General features: G+C 50.4%; 1 protein-coding gene across 8 annotated transcripts; it reads right to left on the bottom strand.

Moving 5' to 3' along the window:
- Window positions 1–2,013: 2,013 nt before the first annotated feature.
- ADRB1 (adrenoceptor beta 1) lies at window positions 2,014–19,167 on the bottom strand. Of its 8 annotated transcripts, none has more exons than XR_009962638.1 (4): window positions 17,801–19,167; window positions 16,024–16,145; window positions 8,363–9,439; window positions 2,014–2,229 (listed from the first exon to the last, which is right to left on the bottom strand). XR_009962638.1 is itself a non-coding variant. In XM_062607912.1 (3 exons), the coding sequence occupies exons 1-3, from the start codon at window positions 19,055–19,057 to the stop codon at window positions 2,222–2,224; spliced, it is 1,320 nt and encodes a 439-aa protein (XP_062463896.1). In that variant the 5' UTR covers window positions 19,058–19,167; the 3' UTR covers window positions 2,014–2,221. The 8 variants fall into 8 exon arrangements, 4 of the variants coding, with proteins under 4 accessions (XP_062463896.1, XP_062463895.1, XP_062463894.1 ...); XR_009962640.1 differs by having other exon boundaries at window positions 8,363–8,417; XR_009962639.1 differs by lacking the exon at window positions 2,014–2,229 and adding an exon at window positions 6,827–6,893 and having other exon boundaries at window positions 8,363–8,417.
- Between the last annotated feature and the right edge of the window lie 216 nt (window positions 19,168–19,383).

Below are 19,383 nucleotides of genomic sequence, written 5' to 3'. Positions count from 1 at the left end.
CAGAGCCTGGCTAACTGGGCAGCTGGAGCATGGTGTGCTGTAGGTGTGAGCATGACCTGCTGAGGCTCAGGGCAGCTCAGAAGAGCAGGTCAATCCAAAATAGACTACATCGGGAAGCTGTGCTGATAGCATTCAGCATTCTTGGTGCAGAAACAGAGTCTTGGCCTCAGAAATGTGTAGACTGCAGCATCATGAGCCCACTGGGACAAGTTGGCAGCAGTGGGTGTTCAGTCCTGTGGGATCCACAAGATTTGCCCTTGCAAAGGAGATGCTTCATTAGGGACTGTAGTGATAGGACAAGGGGTAATGGGTTTAAACTTAAACAGGGGAAGTTTAGATTGGATATAAGGAAGAAATTCTTTCCTGTTAGGGTGGTGAGGCACTGGAATGGGTTGCCCAGGGAGGTTGTGAATGCTCCATCCCTGGTGGTGCTCAAGACCAGGCTGAATGACCTGGTCTTGACCACCAGCCTTGGGTGATATGGTTTAGTGTGAGGTGTCCCTGCCCATGGCAGGGGGGTTCGAACTGGATGATCTTAAGGTCCTTTCCAACCCTAACTATCCTATGATTCTATGATTCTATGCTAAGTCCTAGGCTGCAGGAGTCAGGGTGAGATGCAGGACTCGTTTGTCCAAGATGCTTGAGTTGGGCCTGGGTTACACAGGCCAGGTCCTGCACCCTCACAGGAGCAGTAGCCCTGTGGATCCAACTTGGCTGCTCAGCAGGGTTGTCTGCATGATGATGACTGCATGGCAGAGCTAGGTTCATGTTCTAGCACCACTTCCCATAAACACCCTTAAGCATGCAAGGGTGCTTCCCATGAAGGCCCTCAAGTTGCCCCATGCAAGTGTGGGATCCCACATATTCAGGCATGTCCCCGTCCAGTGTGCACTGAATTTATTCCCCCTTCTTAAGGGCTGGTGGAAGTCATTTCTGTTTTTTTGGTAGGAGCAAGTTTCAATGGGGAAACAGAATCATAGAATGGTTAGGGTTGGAAAGGACCTTAAGATCATCTACTTCCAACCCCCCTGCCATGGGCAGGGACACCTCACACTAAGGTTCCCAAGTTCAGCTCAGGAAGGTGCCTCTCTCCTGCAGGGCCAGCAAGGATGAGAGCACACCCCGACTCTGGAAAACACATGTCAGACCCCAAGCAAGCAGCAAACAGATCAGTCCTACAGAGCTACTCATTGAGCATCCTAACCGTTTACACAACTACCCCATCTCAGTAGCCCTGTTACTGATGGAGAGCTAGCGAGAGGTGTTTGAGCCATGATGCTCAGCGCACAGCATTTTGGTGCCATCAGTAAATGGCATTGTGAGGAAGTTCAGAGCAGGGACTCAATGAGAGAGGTCCAGCAGGTGGTAGCCTCTGCCTGTCTCTGCTGCCAGCCCCGGGCACTGTTCTGCAGGACACAGGGCTCAGCCCATGTCTGCTCCACCGCCGGGCCTGCAGAGGAAATGGCACATGATCTGGGCATTAAGCAAAGCATTCTGTGTTTATGAAACAGCTCCTAAGAGGTTTAGGAAGGGATGAGCGGTGTTTACACACAAGCTGGATGGACTCTAATGCAGTGCATGCTCTGTTGTGTCAACTCCCACACCTGCATAAGATGGTTTAAAAAGTCCCCACAAAATGAAGGAGCCAAACAACTGAGTCCAATCAGCCCTGTCAGGGTGCTCTCACACAGAGACACAGTGAATGTTTTTCCTAATGGAGCTGCAAGATGCTACGGAAAACCTCTCTTAAACCTCTCTTAAGAGGCTCTGTTCGTGTTTGAAGTTAAGGCTGGCCAAAAACAAGGAAAGGGAGCTGCAGGGCACTTTTGTTGGAGCAGGCTGGGTGCAAACTCTTAGGGCTGATTGAGCACTCCCTAGGAAGAGGGAAGACCCTGGAGGCAGTCCAAGCCCTGCAGCACTGCAGCCCACACAGCACAGGAATGGGAGAGCAGCAGCACTGCTACCACCACCTCAATCCCCCTGAGGCAAGAAGGAGATTTGGCCGAAGAAAAATGAAGTTAAAGAACATTTCCTTGTGCTTTCCCAACACCAGAATGACCAAATGGACTTTTCACTGCGTGTTTCAGTCTGCTGCGCCAGAGTGTTTCTGGATCCCGTTTTATAGCAACACGGGTTCTCCTCTCTCTTGTATCACTTGCAGCAGGTCCTGCCTGGACCGTGTTTGCTCATAGAGTGACACCAGGCTGCAGTCCATAAAAGGTTATTGACCTGGGAAGAGAGGGTTTCTAGAAGTTAAGGGCTGGGCAATTTCTTGGAAACGGCCTTATCAGCAGGGCTGCAAGCAGGAGCTCTAACAACCCTTCCTGACGCGCACGTCTCTGGTCCCTATTCCTGCAGCTCGGCATTCCGCTCTGCACACACATGCTTATTTAGCAGTTTGTTGTTTCAGAGAATCACAGAATGGTTTGGGTTGAAGGGACCTTAGAGACTAACCCAGATTACCCTGTCATGGGCCGGGGCCCCTTCCACTAGAGCAGCTTGCTCCAAGCCCCTGTGTCCAACCTGGCCTTGAACACTGCCAGGGATGGGGCAGCCACAGCTTCTCTGGGCACCCTGTGCCAGCGCCTCAGCACCCTCACAGGGAAGAGCTTCTGCCTAAGATCTTATCTAAATCTCCTGGCAGGTTAAAGCCATTCCCTTGTCCTGTCACTGCAGGCCCTTGCAAAAAGTCACTCTCCAGATTTCTTGTTGGCTCCTTTAGGCACTGGAGCTGCTCTAAGGTCTCCCCAGAACCTTCTCCAGACTGAACCAGCCCAGCTCTCTCAGCCTGTCTCTAGAGCAGAGCTGCTCCCACCCTCAGAGCATCTTCATGGTCTTCCTCTGGAGCTGCTCAAGCAAGTCCAAGTCCCTGTTATGTTTAGGGTCCCAGAGCTCAACACACGACTTGTGCAGTTCTACAAGAGTGCAATAAAGGGCAGGATCACCTCCTTCATCCTGCTGGTCACACTCGTTTTGATGCAGCCCAGGACTCGGTTGGTTTCTGGACTGCAAGTGCACACTGATGTGTCATATTGAGCTTCTTGTCAACCAACACCCCCAAGTTCTTCTCCTCAGGGCTGCTTTCAATCCAGTCTTTGCCCAGCCTGTATTTGCACTTGGGATTGCCCTGACCCAAGTGCAGGACCTTGGTTGAACTTCATAAGGTTGGCATCAGCCCACCTCACAAGCATGTCAAGGTCCCTCTGGATGGCATTCCTTCCCTCCAGGGTATCAACCGAACCACACAGCTTGGTGTCATCAGCAAACTTGCTGAGGGTGCACTCAATCCCACTGTCCATGTCAGCGACAAAGACCGGTCCCAACACCGATCCCTGAGGCACACCGCTCGTTACTGGTCTCCAGCTGGAAACCGAGTAAACCCTAGAGGGGTCTGCAGTCCTCAGGCCTTCCTGTCAGAGCAGACCTGGCAGCCCAGAGCTGTCACCCCTTGTCCTCCCCAGCTCCTCCACTAGTGCCTTGTCCCAGCCCAGGTTTTGGGGTGATGCCACTCACTGCTGCGGTCAGGCAGTCTCTATCCTACCCACAACGGTGGGGCGGGGGAGAGCTGTAGAGAGCATGGTCTTTGCCCCTGGGATCCAGCCCTTGTCCCCAGGGGCATGGTGCAGATCTGAGTGAGGATGGCAGGAGCCAGCCAGCAAATCCCTTGGGTGCTGACCACTCACCTCCTCACCCGCTGCCCCCACTGGGCAGGCTGCCCAGCAGAGCTAGCATCTGCCTTGGAAACTGATGTCCACAGAGCCACACAGCACCAGTACCTTCACCTCCAGAATCGCTGCTCTGATAATCCTGTTTGCTCAGTCTTAGTGGCTGAAGAGAAGCATATCCAAGAAAAACAGCAGGATTATCCTCCGGCACCTGCTCCCAGTGAAAGGATTATCATAGCTCGCCACAGCAGGTGACATCCTCTAGGTATCACCACGAAAGCAGCCTGACCAACACAGCACCCCATCAGAAGACCTCTCTCCCCTTCTGTATCTGCATGCCCTTTTCCCAGGTATTTTCAGGAAGCAAGAAGCTCCTTGCAGATGGAGGCCAGTCTGTGTGGATACAAGTGTCAGCATTTGCATGTCTCCATCACACTGATGTGCTCTCCAAGTAGCATCATCTTTTGTTTGACTTCCTAACAGGGCGGTGGTATGAGAAGTATGGGCTGTAAGCTGTGTGGCTCAGACGATAGGCAGCAGCTTTAAAGCACTTTAAACCAAGTTGCTTTTCCTTGTACTTCTGTTTTTCCAGCACAGGATCTGACCCACTCACCTCACAACATGTAAGGGTTCTGTTGTGCTGCATTTGCATCCACAATACAATGGTAGCTGATGCAAGAGCTATTTTAATGCAGAATTAAAATGTTTGATTGCAGTAAGAGAGACCCTTCTCAGAGGTGTTTCCATGGGAAAGCAGGAAAACCAGAGAAGGTCCTGAGAAATTCTGGAGGGACTCAGCTTATCAATGGATACAGGAACAGGAATGGAACAGGAATGCAACCTCCTCTGGATGGAGGACTTCTGTTTAACCTCACCTTCCAGACATTAAGTCTGTCCCACTGTGCTCTCCTGGCTTTATTTCGGGATCACCTGGAATGTCAAGGTTAGCTCAATTGTCATGAAGTTGCCAATGGGCTTTGCAGCAGCATCCCGAGTGCTGGTTTTGCCACTGGTCTTGAAGCCTGAAAAGGAGCCTTCAGAAGAGAGGAAGGATGCTCTAGACAGGAGGAGGTGGCCACCGTCTTCACACCTGGAGGAATAACTTCAGTGGGGGAGCCTGAGGTAAAACAAGTCCCACGTGCCACTGGAGCCAGGGCACAGGACACCACTGCACAAACATATGATACCCTGCAGCTATGCTAATGTGCTGCTGTCACCACTGCAGCGGTGTCACACAGGCCTGAGAGCTCTGCTTGTAACAAAGCACCTTTGTGCCACCACCAGATCAAGTGTTCTGAGACCCTTCAATGCAGCGTATCTCTCAGTGATGGTGAGTTTTAGCTCCCCATGGAGCTGCGAGGAAGGCACAATATCCCATGATGGTGCAGAGAGGTGCTGCAACTGCCCTGAGGCCTTCATGACATGAGCTAACACCTCTCTCCATCACTCTTCCCAAAAGCATCCTCCCATCCCTCAAGCAGAGGCCTCAGTGAACGAATTACTGCAGTCACAGATGGTTTTTTCTATAATGGAATGTAACATTAAACTAAACACTGGAACATGGAGACAAACAGAGCAAAAAAAAAAAACAACCAGGGAATAATCCTTAGCTCATACTGATTTTTGCAAAACATTGTTGAAATTAGGTTTTATTGGAACAAAAATGTATTTATCATATCTGTCAACACTGGAAAATGGTGTTTAAATTAAAACTTTATTGTAAACCCTGAAGATGACCCAGAAGTGATATGACATTTATAAATAGCTTATCATACACTACAGTATAAAAAGTACAGTTATCCTCTTGCTGTTGAGTCAAACTCATTGTTATATATGAGATGGGAATGAGTTTTACCCTTCTGATTATCAAATCAGAGAAGAAAATTGAAACCACAAGGAGGAGAGCAACAACAGCCCATGGGTCGGACCATAGGAAAACAGTCCCCATTGGAAAAAGCCACCCTGATGCCAAGGTTTGTGTAGATCTAGGCTGAGACCAGGCAGTACCAAGCAGCAGAGACCACTGATCCCCGCCGTTGTGCACAGGATTTCAGCCTCTGACCTGCCTAAAAGCTGTTCTCCAGCCCCAAACATCCAGGCCCCTGTTTTAACTCGGTTACACTGTGGATGGGCGGCTCTTTCCACGCCTTCACCCTGTTGTTTTTGGCCATGGCTCTGACAGGACAGCGGGACTGCAGACGACTTCTTGCGCCAGCTCAGCTTCAAATCAAGAAATGTCCTGTGGCCCCGATACTGAGTACTGCAAAGGCTCTTCTGACAAGGCTGAATAGCCCATTGTATGAATTGGGCATAAGACTAACTACACAGATGTTGCACCTGGACAGGAACCTGCACAGGACTGAGGATGCTGGCTTGCCATGCTCCTAGGGCTTCTCAGTGGCTCAGGTCCTGTGCTCAGCTACCACCTGGGTTTTTAGGGATGATATCTGAGTTTCTAGCAGCCTGACCGAGCAATGAGGATCCTCCAGTAGAGGGGATCAGTGGCTGTCAGGCAGTGAGGGCTGACATCCCCTCCTCCCGTACCCAACAGCTGGGATTTAGGGGACCTCTTACAAAACCTCCTTTTTACCAGAGAGCAGATCGGAAATATTTCAGTCTTTGAACCTCAGACAGAGGAGACTGCATTCCTTTATCTGGGCTTCATTAATATCCCATAAAACCAGACAAATGTTCTGCTTGTTGGGGCCAAGCAGAGTCAGTGTGCATAGCCCAGATGGCTGCATATGTGGGAGATGGAGATGACGGGCTGCAATACAGCAGCACAAATGCAGCCCATCGGGATGCTGGCTGGCTGCAGACCATGCAGCAGCCCAGGCCTGCATGCAATACAAAGGCCATCACTGAAGGGGCAGGGAGCCAAGGAGGAGACTATGGATAATGCCGTGTAGCTGCCTGGACTGGGGATGGATATGGGAATCTGGAGGGCAGAGCTAAGCCCCAGCTGGCGGGAGGCTCCGAGCAGCAGCAGCCGGGAGGTGAATGGTGACATGGGGAGATAAGGCTCTTGATGGATGGACCTCAGAAGGTTTGAAGGTTTTTGTTCTGTTTGGATAAGCAGTCAAATATTCACACAGATAAGCTTCAGAAATGCATCTGATCTGAAGCCCTTTGTATCTTAAAAAGAAAGGCTGGAAATAGAACAAGAGAATTCCTCTGAGGCTTCTGTGGCTCCTGGGTTTTCCTTCCACAGCACCAGGCTGTCCAGACCTACCCATGCAAGCAAAGCAACAGTCAGGACAGCTCTAACAGCCAGACCCACCCTGATCCTCAGGCATTCAACTGTGCTTGGGTACCAACATGACAGCCTGGGGGAGAGGGGAGATGGTCCTTTGCTTGGTCACTCTGCACTTTGTCATCTTGGTGCACATAGCTGCTATGGGTGGTTTAAAACATAGTTAAGGAAACGCCCTTGCTAACATTTTTGTGTATCTTAACATATCCGTTGGCACAGAGTTTAGATAACATTGCCTGGTGCCTCTTCACCAGCAATGTCCACATTGAGCAGTGCCTTGCGTGCAAAGATCTGCTGATGGCAAGACCAGGCAGCAGCAGGGATGATCTTGGCAGGCTCCTGCCCTCCTCATGCACCATGCTCAGACCTAGGTGAGGGCTGCAGGCAGCACCGAAGAGGGCCAGCAATTACCCTGCGACTTTAAATTGTAGTGCTTGAGTGAAGTGCTTTTGGAGAGTGCATCATTTCCTTGGAAATGAATTCCAGAGTCGTACTTTACTCCAGCGGGCTTCCTTGTACCACAAGTTGTTTAAACAGTTTCATGTTATGCATTTCCCATTTGGACAAAAACAAACCAGAAAGCACCAAGGCTGGTAGGAAAACGGAAATCCTGCTCCAACCATCCGAGTGGGCAAAGAGCAGCTCCTGGCTCTGAAAGGTCTGGAGGACCCAGTTTCTAGCTCTGCAGAAAGTGCTCAGGTGACCGAAACACCTTTCAGGTCCCCCTTTGAACAATACAGCCCTGGATACACAGGGTTTCTGCCAGAGCATCCCCCTGCTTTGGCATCAGGACCCAGGTCCAAACCGTGAGGGCAGAGGAGCACAGAGCTTTCAGCAAGCCAAGGGAATCCACCCCATTGAGGGTCAGCTCCTTACCTCCCCTTCCTTGTGTGCCTCCCCAGGCTTTCCCACTCACTATTTATATCTTTGCCTTATTGAGTCCCCCCAACCACCCCTTATCCTTAACCTCTTCCTTGCCAAGTGGGGTTTGGAGTTTACATGAAAGTTGTTTATGCTCTATAGCTTTGTAATAGTTTCCTCTACACCACCTCCCTTCCTTCCCCAATAAAAAGCCCTACTGCATGCTCGGAAAAGCCTGTAAACAAAGGAGCGGTTTGGAGACCCAACCAAGTTTTGGTGAACCCAGGCGGGAAATAATGTCTGTCTTGAAGGATGTTGAAGTCTGAGCTCATAATAGTAGGAAGCTAGTGTCCACCCTAAGCAAGGAATTGCCTACTTGCAGCTACCTAGCACAAAATACAGATGTCCATGCAGAAGGCCACAAGTCATTTGATGTAGGGGGTCAACCCCATGTGCTTTCCTCCAGTCAGGATGAGGCTGATGGTAGCAAACCGATGTGTTTTATCAGCTCCAAGTACTTGAGGTTGTAATAAGCGAGCAGGGAAAGGAGAGCACAAGAAAGACAGCACTGTTTTGAACTCACCTAGATTGATGAACAGAAGCAGAAGACAATGAAAATCCATTAGCCTGACTGTTCCCTGCAGAGGAAAAACAGGCACACAAAATCCAATTCATTACTCTCTTTCTTATTTAATGCTAAGTAAGTCATTGAACTTTACTACTTGATCTATCCATTTTCTTCAGGAGTAGGGCTGCAGGAAATCCTTTTCTTCCCAAAAGGGGGTTTCAAGTTTCTCACTGATATCATATCAGAAATACTTGTAGCGTATGAGTAAAAAAACAGCAGCATTTCAAAGGGATCTTGAGCCATGCAGATAATGACAATTTTTCTCTTCTGAAGCACAGAACCAAACAGTGGAGGTCCCTGGGAGCTCGCAGCACCATTGTTCTTCTTCCAGGCCATTATCTGGAGACAGGCCCTGTGACAGACTCCCATGAGGCCACCGAAGGGCTTATCTGCTCAGAGCGCTAATGGCATGCATTTGACAACACCAACCGTTTAATATATGAGGTGTCTCATAGTGTAAAGGCAAGGAAATCCATACCATGGAACAGCCCAAGCACACCCGGTGCAATTTAAATGTATTTGATTAAAGCCCAGCTTGCTCTACACCACCACTTTATTAGTTATGGCTACACAGAGACGTTCCACCTTCCTAAAAGGCAGTTTAGCAGATTTGGTACAGCAATGGCAGCGTTATGTAATGAGAAATGTACTAATGGAAACTATCCAGCACTGAAATCATTCCAGCTCTTTTATCACAACATTCCTTACTCCCACATGAGTGAAGTGTGCAGGAATAAAAGCAGTTAAACACCCTCCACCAGAAGACACTCATGATGGGGATTACTCACAAGTCACTAGCAGCTCCACGGTGCCCATCAGTGTTTGGGTCCACACAGGGACTTTGGGCAAACAGAGCTGCTTTTCCTGGGAAATTACTTTTCCACTGCCTGTGGCTCATTGCCATCCCACTCTCTTGTAGTCGGGGACAGCTTAGTGCTGTCACCCAGTGCCTGAGTTGCTCTTCCAGCATCCCTGGTCTCAATCTCTGCAAAAAGTTGAGGAGTCTGTCCCATGCTCTTCACTGTTGTTTATCTATACAGCAGATAATCAGATTTAAATCATGCTTTTCTTCTGCTGCACAAATATTTGCACAAAACTATATTTATTTTCATTTTTCACATGCAATGAGAAGCTTAATGACTTAGTCATAAAACCTCTGAATACCGTATTCAGAGTGGCCCCTGAGGGGAGGGAAGGTTTGGGTGGTGAGTCCTGCTTTTCCAGTGCATGCCAGAGGGTGCTGCTCTGGGTCTCAGCTTCTGCGGCATCACCGCTGGACATGAGGTTTGTGATCACAGCAATGGGTCCAAATCAGGACCCCTACGAAATCATACGATCTCAGCCTCATCACTCTGCATGTTCCCATGCCCCTCATGCCATTACCCGTGTTCATGCAATCTGTATGGATCACCTGAAATATACCTCTTCTGAAAGGGCTGGTTTTCAGTCACAGGAGCACCTCTCCACGCGGTTGCACAGGCAGCATAGCCAGTCAGGCAGTGGGACATGCAACAGGGCTTGGATGGGGAGGGAGGGTGTGAGCATCAGCCCTGGCTTGGATGGGCTGGTGCTGAAAACCACAGGCATACATTCACTCTATTGCCAGCTAGCTGGTAACCACCTGGCAGCGAAACAGGAACAAAACGTCTCCCATGGATGCTCTCAAGGTGGTTCAGAGCACTCTTACAATCTCTGTTGTTACTGGAAATTACTGCAGCAGCAGCTGCCTCGCACTGAATAGTACATAAAAGCTCCAAAAAGCCCCATTTGTGAGCAGATTGAATGCTCCTGTGTCAGATTTCAGGCACAGCCTGGGTGTGTTGTGGCTGTCCTAGCCCGGTGATGGGAACCTGCCAGGGTACCAGTGATGCTTCAGTCGTGTGAGCAACAGGTCTCCTCCATTGCCCCTCCTTTCTTCCCTTGCCTCTGCTGCTGTATCACAGTGAGGGCAGCTGCCTGCCAGGGATCACATACGACAGCAGCTTCGTGGCGTGAGCGAGCTAATTGAGATTTGATTTGACAGCTCCCAAGCGGGTATTCAGGGGAAGAACAGACAAACAAAACCCCCCTGCTGAAGGCGGGTTCCACAAGCAGTTGAGTATTAAACAATGGGAGAGTTGTGGGACGTCTCCCCATTTACCTGCTCCAGTTCAAGAGGAAGTGCTCCTCCCTCCCCAGCACAATGGTGGGTTGGCAAGCCCCATAGGCTGGCACACACCTTTGTGTCCAGGCATCCCTCCGACACCTCTGATGCTTGATGCTGGGGCAGGCGAGAGGGGGACATGCTATATGCCAAATAGGAAGAAAGGGAGGATGGACACTGTCAGTTGTCCCTGCGGATCCTGGGGTGGGCAGCACTTATCCACTATTGTGGCTTGCACAGGGTGCCAGCAGCATTTGTAACTCTCGCTTGGATCAGTCTGTACAAGGAAGCTTTAACCCTGAATGTTGTTCTCCCTTCTCTGCTAGGAAATCCTGCCCGGGATTGTTTCAATTCCTTCTTCTTAAAATTTGGCCACAGAGCACTGTTTCAAGTTTACCACCTGGCAAATCGTTTGTGCAGCTATTGTGCTGTCCCTGTCATATTGCCTTGCAGTGACAGGGCATTCTGCAGTCCCCACTTGCACAGTGACTTGTTGGTAGGTGAAATATTTATACACCTAGCAGCTGCTGGGATTTCGAGCTCTCCAGTGGTTCTGATTGCCTCTCTGGTGTATACACTTCCATCTGCCTTTCAAAGCATTGTGCCAATGAGCTTAAGACTAATGATCAAAATATTTTTGGTAGGAAATAGTCTAAATATCAAGGCTTTGAGAGAGACACTGCCGAGAGATGCGCAACAGTGGCTAATGGCTGCAGCACCAAACTAGTGGAAAATCCTCATTTAATCTCACAAAGGACAACAGGATTCTGTGCATTACACAGGATCAGAAGGGAAAGGCACACCGTTACATCTGAGATGCTCTGCTAACCATGGCAATGGCAAAAGCCTGGGCAAGCGTCTGTTTTCTCCTTCAGGCTGTGAACCTGGAGGTCAAGACTCATTTCCTACTTTTGCACTTCAGTGCAACTGGTGCTAATAACTCCAAGCATCACCCCTGGAAGGAACAGGTACAACAAAACCCAGACAAAACCCACATCTGGATACCACATCTGGATGCAGACTGCTCCCAGGGCACAGCCAAAAACCTCATGCTGCTGGGTGCTAAGGCCAGACAAGCAAACACCAGGAGCCAAGCGATGGGAAGACTTAAACAGCGTGAGAAGCAAACATGCGTAGCAAGCTGCCAGTTTTGGTGAACCAGGAAGCTGATCACCAGTTTACATAACAAACCCGAGCACCCTTCCACTTCCAGCCCCACTGCCTGCAGTGTTTGCAGGATGGAGGATGACTCAGGGCAGTGGCATGGCTGGCAGCCTGCACCAGCATGCCCGGCACAGCGTGGCGCACCCTGCACCATGCAGCACCCACCCTGCGTGCCACAGGCACCTCCTGCTTGGCACCACGCGAGAGGGTTAGGGTTAAGGTCCAACAAAGCTCATCATAAACTGGAGTCCCTTGAATGGGAGGGGGAGATGCTAAGGGGGATGCTTGCGTCCCTGGATGGCCAGGGAGTGGCACAGCTTTACACTGGTTAAGAAGCCGCTCAGGTGTGCTTTAGATTACTGTAAGCCAAAAAAGAAGAGAGATTTAGGGGGCATGTTTCAGCTTCCACTACTATGGTGGCACGGTCCTGTATGGAAGGTGTCTGTCTTCTCACACTTCTTAACCTGTGTTTATAGTGCAGCTGCCTGCTGCATCCCCATCCAAACCAATTACACTTTACCAGCAAAAGGCAACACCTACAATATGGCCAAAAATGCCCCAGTTTTCTGCTCTTTGCAGTGACAATAGTGGATTTGCTTGGCAGCATCACCTTTTTTACCCTTTCCCCATCTCGGTCACCTCTTCAAGCAGAGTTTGACAGCCTGAAGTTACTGCGCTGGACAAATAGATCACCTGCTGTTACCACGGCTGCTCCTCACAGATGGGCAGGCCTATAAACACCTCAATACAAAGCATATCAGTTTCTTCTGTGAGATGATCATTACAAACACTGTTGATCTTACTCTATATGTGATTGTTTCTATAAAGAGAATGACTCCTTGCTTCCTCCTGGGGCGTTGGGGAGTTTGGCAGCCTCTGAAAGCAAGTCAGTGGTGCATAGGGTAATGCTCCTCACGGGGAGTGTGCTTAGTGCAGGACATCACATTAGTGCTTTTGACACGATCAAACAGAAAGCTCCAGCTGAACAATGAGTTTTTAGGATGAAAAGTGAAATGTGAAGAAGGTGTGTACATCTCTGTGAATTTGCTTCATTTCACTCGTTGATGTGGCGGGAACAGGACTATTTTTAGGTATAATCCTTCAAACGGAACATGACTTCTCCTTTCTGATTAGTACAAAGCTGGCTGCTAGTCAAAGGATAATTATTTCCCAACACATCACCTAACACACACCAGCAAACAAAACACTCATTATTTGAGCTATCCAACATTAACTGTTGTTTAGCAGTTAACATTTTCTTGACAGCTTCGAATAGGGCTAATTGCTCCAGCTTCATTAGCAGAGGTCATTTACTGCTGGTAACAATACTTTCCTGGAGATAGCCTCTCCTATAAGATTAGATTATGAGGTCAAATTCTGCTCCCAGTGGCAATGATGCCTGGCCGCATTTGGCCTCAAGAAAGTCTGCTCTTCAGTTCATAGCTGCACGATTTCCAGCCCTGCAGCTGATATATTACATAAAGGAAGTAAGTGCACTCCACCGGACGGGCAATTACAATGAATTAGGAAAGTGTGCAGCACAAGGAAGGCTTGCAAAATAGCCACTTGAAAGTTATTAATAAAACCTCGACTTTCAGATAGGGTTTATGGAAAAGAAGCTGATAAAGAAGCAGTCCTTATACTTGAAAACATGTGCATACCCAAAAGGGAAAGCAGTGTTTGCAGAAGAACTGGAGCGTGCTGTATCGCAAACACCCAGCTGATGCTGTCAAATGCCGTGTGCCACACACAGTTCACATCACAGTTTTAAGCCGTTACATTTTGCACCCAGTTTCATTTGTTCATCAGTTGACACTGAGGGTGGTAGTCTCCAAGTGCAGTGAATGTGCAGGGGTGCATTTGTGCAACTCACCACCACTGGGGAGGTCCGTCTGCAGGCACTTCCATAGCCCGCTGTGTGCCTGAAACATCCTTAGCATCCCTGAACACATGGAAAACTGAAGTCAGGCTTCCCACCCGGTATATTCCCGTTTAAGCACGTGGAGAGATGCAGCCTGCTTTTCAGAAGTGCTGAGTAAACACTGCTTGGAGTGCAGCCGGCGCCTTTGAGGATCGGGCGTCTCGCATGTGGAAGTCTCAGGCACCTTAGCCAAATAATTCCGGTCCTGTCAGACGCAGAACATTATATCCGAGTGGATTTCTGTTTTACCTGTGTCTCCCTTTCCTGCAGGCCAGTGGCTCTTTGCTGTTACTTTCCTGGCCACGTACGTGCGCGGCCGCATGCCTACCACCTATACTTTCTGACTTGCAGCTCCAATTGCTAATCCATGTCTGGTTTTCGTCAGGGAAAAAAATCCATCCTGAGCGTTTGACTCACTGCCTCCAGAGCGCTTCAGCTGCCTCATAACACTTCTCAGAGTATCCTTCTTCTCCATGAAGAACAGCCTGTTCTGAGCAGGATCCATGGCAGAATCCTCGCCAGCAGCCTCCCCTTCCTCGCACACGTGTGTCCCACATGTCCTCCTCTGCCCACACCGTTCATGCACCACTGTCTTTCTTACACCGTGCAAGACAGACAGACATCCACTACCCGTGCTGCCATGTGGATTGCCTTGTGACAGCCTCCAGACTCTTCAGCACCTCCTCGACTGGCCACAACTGAATGGCACAGACCTGATCGCTTTGCTCCCACAGCTGGTCCTGCTGAGGCCAATGGGCAAACCTCACTTTGACTTTCTCAATGACATCAGAAGCAGCATGACCCTGCACAGAGAAACTGAGCAAGTTCTGGACACAGATTTCCCACCTAAGTCGGACCCTGTTGACTTTTATCACTTTTTAAAGTCTAAAGACACAAGCATTCAGATGATGGTCCAGTGTGATGTGTCCCTGCCCGCAGCAGGGGGGCTGGAACTAGATGGTCTTTAAGGTCTCTACAAAAACAAACAGTTCTATGATTCTATGAACTGATTTATGAGATGCAGAGGCATGTCTGTTAGACTGTCCCCCTCCATGCAGCAGGCACTGTGCTTCCCCAGGATCCAGCACCCTGCTGAGGATGAGGGCTCAGCAGCCACTTCAGTTCCCAGCTGGGTGCTGGGGCTGAATCCTACCCTTCTCTATCCAGCATGCAGGGACCCAGTCCTACCCTCGCTCACTGTGATCCCCAAAATGCAGGAGGAAGGCAGCACTGCCTCCCCGTCCCATCCCACCCTGACATGCACAGCCAAAATCTCACTGCAGTTGCTGGCATCAGACATCGCCATCCCAGCACCTTTTTTGGTCCTGTTGCTTTGGCTGGAATTACAGACAAAAAGAGATCTAAAAGACCCCAAACATTTGGTGCAGAGTCAATTTCACTGAGCACCTGATCTGACATCACCTCAGCATTTTAAGGAGCCCATTTCACTATTACCAAGGGTAGACACTATTAACTGCAGCTCACATCAAACCTCAATAACATCAATGGAAAAGTATTATTTACTTCCCCGGTCCCTTTATTTTGTTCTTGCATAAAAAGTGTAACTTAGCTTTTTTTTTCCCCATCAAAATGAATCATTAGAAATTGCAAAGCACAAATTCCTTATTTTTTAAAACAAAGAAAAGAACAGCCAGTTTCCAAAATAAACTGTTGGCCACCAACCTAAAGAACTTGCTTCGGGAAGTGTTCTTCCTCAAAGCTGACTTCTAATTTAACTACACTTCAGAGTTTAATAAAAGCTAAAAAAGGCTTCACTTCCATTCTGCACTGTCTTTTTGCTGCTCTATCAGCCATGTATTCAGTGCAGTAATGAAAAACTTTATGAAACGACAAGGATAGAGAGTACCTTCATAAAGCAATAAGGGAAGACAATCTTTCGGACCAGAGATGCAAATCTGCATCTTTTCTATTCACAGCAGCTCCTTACTTGGATCAATTCACAGTGTAACACTCAGTTATCATAACCTGGCCCCCAAAGAATATGCGGCTGTTGTCAGCACACGGAAGCCACACTGCACATAACCATCAGCTTTATGATCTACAGACTCGGCAGCTTTATTTCACCCAGTGACACAGAAGAGGTTTCAGCGGTGTTTAAGTCTGTCCCAGAGTCCGATCCTGCTCCAGTTATTCCCCAGCCATTCCCTCAGAGGTTTAACTCCTTCTTTACAGTAAGAGGGAACCAAAGTCTGGACTCCCGCGACCGGCTCCCTGGCTGCCATCTCCCCTTTACATGAGCCTCCTCCAGCTGCTTTTCAGGCAGGGATCTCCCCCAACTTCCACGCTCAGCACCGGGACCCGCCGGGCACACAGCACCCACCTCACTCAGGCAGGATCAAGCCCACTGTCGGCACGAGGTGGACTTACTTGTGGGGTGGCGTGTACCGCATACGGAGGTTTCTTTCTACTCGAGACCATTTTTAGCTTTCAGATTACACATCCTCTGTAATCTTAAATATTCTGGTCTCCTGACTCCCAGCCACGTACTCCTAACAGGGGAAAGAAAACAGAAAAGAATATACTCCAGAAAGGAATCGTCACAGAAAATGAGAGCATTCATTATCAGAGTGGAAACACCTTGTCTTTAGCCATTAATTGTAAGGGAAGTCAGCAGACCTCGCTGCAACAGGAACACAACCTTATTGGGTTTCAAACACGTTTTTTACAACCCTGTGTCAGGAAAAGCCATTAGATAGAGTTGCATTGGTAATCAGAGCCATCTTTGGAGAAAAACAAATGCTGTTCTTCCCATTATAGGTAGGTATTGTTTCAAAACCTATAGAGACACGCTTGCTTGTGATGCAATGGTATTTATTGCACATAGACCAATTACTTACACAGTAGTAAATTGCACCAGAGTATAAATACGTTATAAAACACACACACAGAGGAAAATGGAAATGACACACAAGAGCTAAAACAACAGCAGATTCACGTGGGCATTTGGAAATCAAAATAATAAAGTCTCTTAACAGATTTTAATTTATAATAGGGATATATTTACAGTACCTTCGTAAAATAATATAAAGAACACCACTCTCTCAAAAAAACTATAACAGATCAGACGCAACCAGAAATCGGGGTCAGGGGTGGTGTTATTCAAACCTCCTTTTCACCTTTAAATCACGTCCGTGGGCATGTGTGCAAGTAACATCTCCAAATAACTTTACAACTCTTAACGCTGTGCAAAACCCGGCTTTGTTGCCATTTTTTAGGAAATGTGCAGTATTTTGTTGTTGTTGTTGCCAGGTTTCCCCCCCCCCCCCCCCGTTCATCTGTAATTACAGTGAACAAGCTGCAGAAGGCTCCCCCCCCCCCTTCATAAAATACTCTTAGTGGTATGTAAATATGCTGTTTAATATAAACATGGTCCGTTTATTCCCCTGTACAATATGCACAGTTTGAGGTAGAAGTTCCTCAGCCTGACTGCTATTGTCTGGCCGAAGGAGATAAGCACAGTAACTCACTGCTTGCTGATGCAGGGGGGGAAAGCACAAGAGTGTGGGTTGGGTTTTTAACCCCCCTTTCAAAGTATACCTGTGCTCCTTGCTACTCATTATTTCCTTCCATCTGTGGATGGAACACCAACTCCGAGCTTAAAACTCATCTTGCCCGCGGGGCCGTACTCTCTGCCTGGGCACCTGCAGCACGGACCCTGTGGCTCCCAAAACCCCACGGGGAATGACCCCTGGGGAGTGCAACATCCCTGGGCAAGGCAGGGGCTGGCGGGGACCCCGGCTGCACCCCAACCCAGCAGAGCCAAAGCCCAGCACCCCCTTACTCAGGTTCAACCACCAGCCCGGTCCCGGGACAAATCGCCCGAGCAAAGGGCGCTGCTGCCACAGCCGCTTCCGAAAGTGCGTCTCCTAACTAGAAGCTGCCCGTCTTTGGGGCTGTTTATTGCTCTCCGTCAGTGGGTTTCCTATTTGCTGTAGTTTGGATGAGGTATGTGGTGCACCAGTTCACCTGCTTTTATTTCTAAGTAAACACCCTCTTTCTTCCTGCTCAGACGGGGATCAGCTTTGCTCGGCATTAGCCTTACCACCAGGCAGCTGCCGGGGATTTCTCTGCTCCCGTGTGCCTCCCTGCTTGCTACTCCCCCTGCCCCGGCTCCGGCGCGGCCCCCCACGCTCCCCCCCTATACCTTGGACTCCGAATCGGATGTTTTGCTATGCCTCTCCTCCAGGCTGGACTCGCTGCCGCCCCTTGTGCCTCCGTTGCAGTCGGACCAGGTCCCTGCCAGGCTGCGCTCGGGGGAGCCCACGGTGCTGATGAAGCCCCCGGGCAGCGGGGCCAGCTCCCCACCGCTGGCGTGCAGCCGCCGGTCGGCTTTCCTGGGGCAGCAGAGCAGCCTCTTGAAGGCCTTACGGAAGTCGGGGCTCCTGCAGTAGATGATGGGGTTGAAAGCAGAGTTGGCGTAGCCCAACCAGTTGAAGAAAACGAAGAGCCAGTCCGGCACCAGGTCTCTGTTGAAGACGTTGACGATATTCACCAGGAAGAAAGGGAGCCAGCAAAGGGTGAACACTCCCATGATGATGCCCAAAGTCTTGAGGGCTTTTTGCTCCTTCATGGCCATGATGCGGGAGGTCTTTCGCTTGCTGGCTCGGCCGTTGCCGAGGATGGGCTGGTGGTGAGGAGGTGGGGGGGGCTGTGGCTGCTCCTGGCTGCCATAGAACCGGCCCTCGCACCTATCGATCTTCCTAATCTGCTCCTTGGCCTCTCTGTACACTCGGAGATACACAAAGATCATGATGAGAAGAGGGATGTAGAAAGAAATGATGGACGAGGCGATGGCATAAGCCCTGTTGGTGACGAAGTCGCAGCAGCCCGGGTCCTGGTAGCACTCCAGTGCCTGGGGGTCCTCATCCCGCCACCAGTGCATCATGATGGGCAAGAAGGAGACCAGGGCGGAGATGGCCCAGACGGTGCAGATGATGCCCTTGGCCCGAGCCTTGGTCATGAGGCTCTGGTAGCGGAAAGGCGAGGTGATGGCCAGGTAGCGGTCGATGGCGATGACGCACAAGGTCTCGATGCTGGCTGTCACGCAGAGCACATCCAACGAGGTCCAGCATTCGCAGAGGAAAGATCCCCAGAGCCAGGTGCCCCTCACCACCAGCGTGGCCCCGAAGGGCACCACCAGCAGCCCCATCACCAGGTCGGCGCAGGCCAGCGAGGTGATGAAGAGGTTGGTGAGGGTCTGCAGCCGCTGCGTTCTCCCGATGGCCGCGATCACCAGCACATTCCCGGCCACGATGAGCAGCACCACCAGGGCCATCAGCAGGCTCATCCCCACCGCCCATTGCTGCGACAGCAGCTCGGCGGCGGGCAGCTGCCTACTCCCGGGGGGCACCACCGACCGGTTCTGGGGGCCGCAGTCGGGCGGCAGCCCCCCATCGCCCATGGCTCTGCGGGGCCGCGCCGCGGGCAGGAAGGCGGCCCCGCAACTGGTGCCGGTGCCGGTGGTACCGGTACCTCCGCTGCCACCGCCCCGCGCTGCCGCATGGCCCCGCGCCCCGCCCCGTAGTACGTCACCTCCCGCAGCCAATCAGCGCCGAGGGGGCGGAGCCAGGCGGCCCCTCCCCTCCCTGCTTTTGCCGCGCCAGTGCCTGTGCCGCTCCCGGTGTCCCTAAGAGTATCGCTATCCGTATCCCTATCCCTGCTATGGCAGCGCCCTGTCTGCACCCCACTACACATCTATTGCGTAGGGACAACCATCCCCCTGGCCAC

Source organism: Pezoporus occidentalis, unplaced genomic scaffold, assembly GCF_034315485.1.
Source record: "Pezoporus occidentalis ecotype Australia unplaced genomic scaffold, CSIRO_AGI_Poc_V1 ctg127, whole genome shotgun sequence".
In the NCBI taxonomy this organism is placed as follows: Eukaryota; Metazoa; Chordata; class Aves; order Psittaciformes; family Psittacidae; genus Pezoporus; species Pezoporus occidentalis.
Note: the sequence above shows the minus strand (reverse complement) of the source record. Positions and strands in the feature narration are given on the sequence as shown.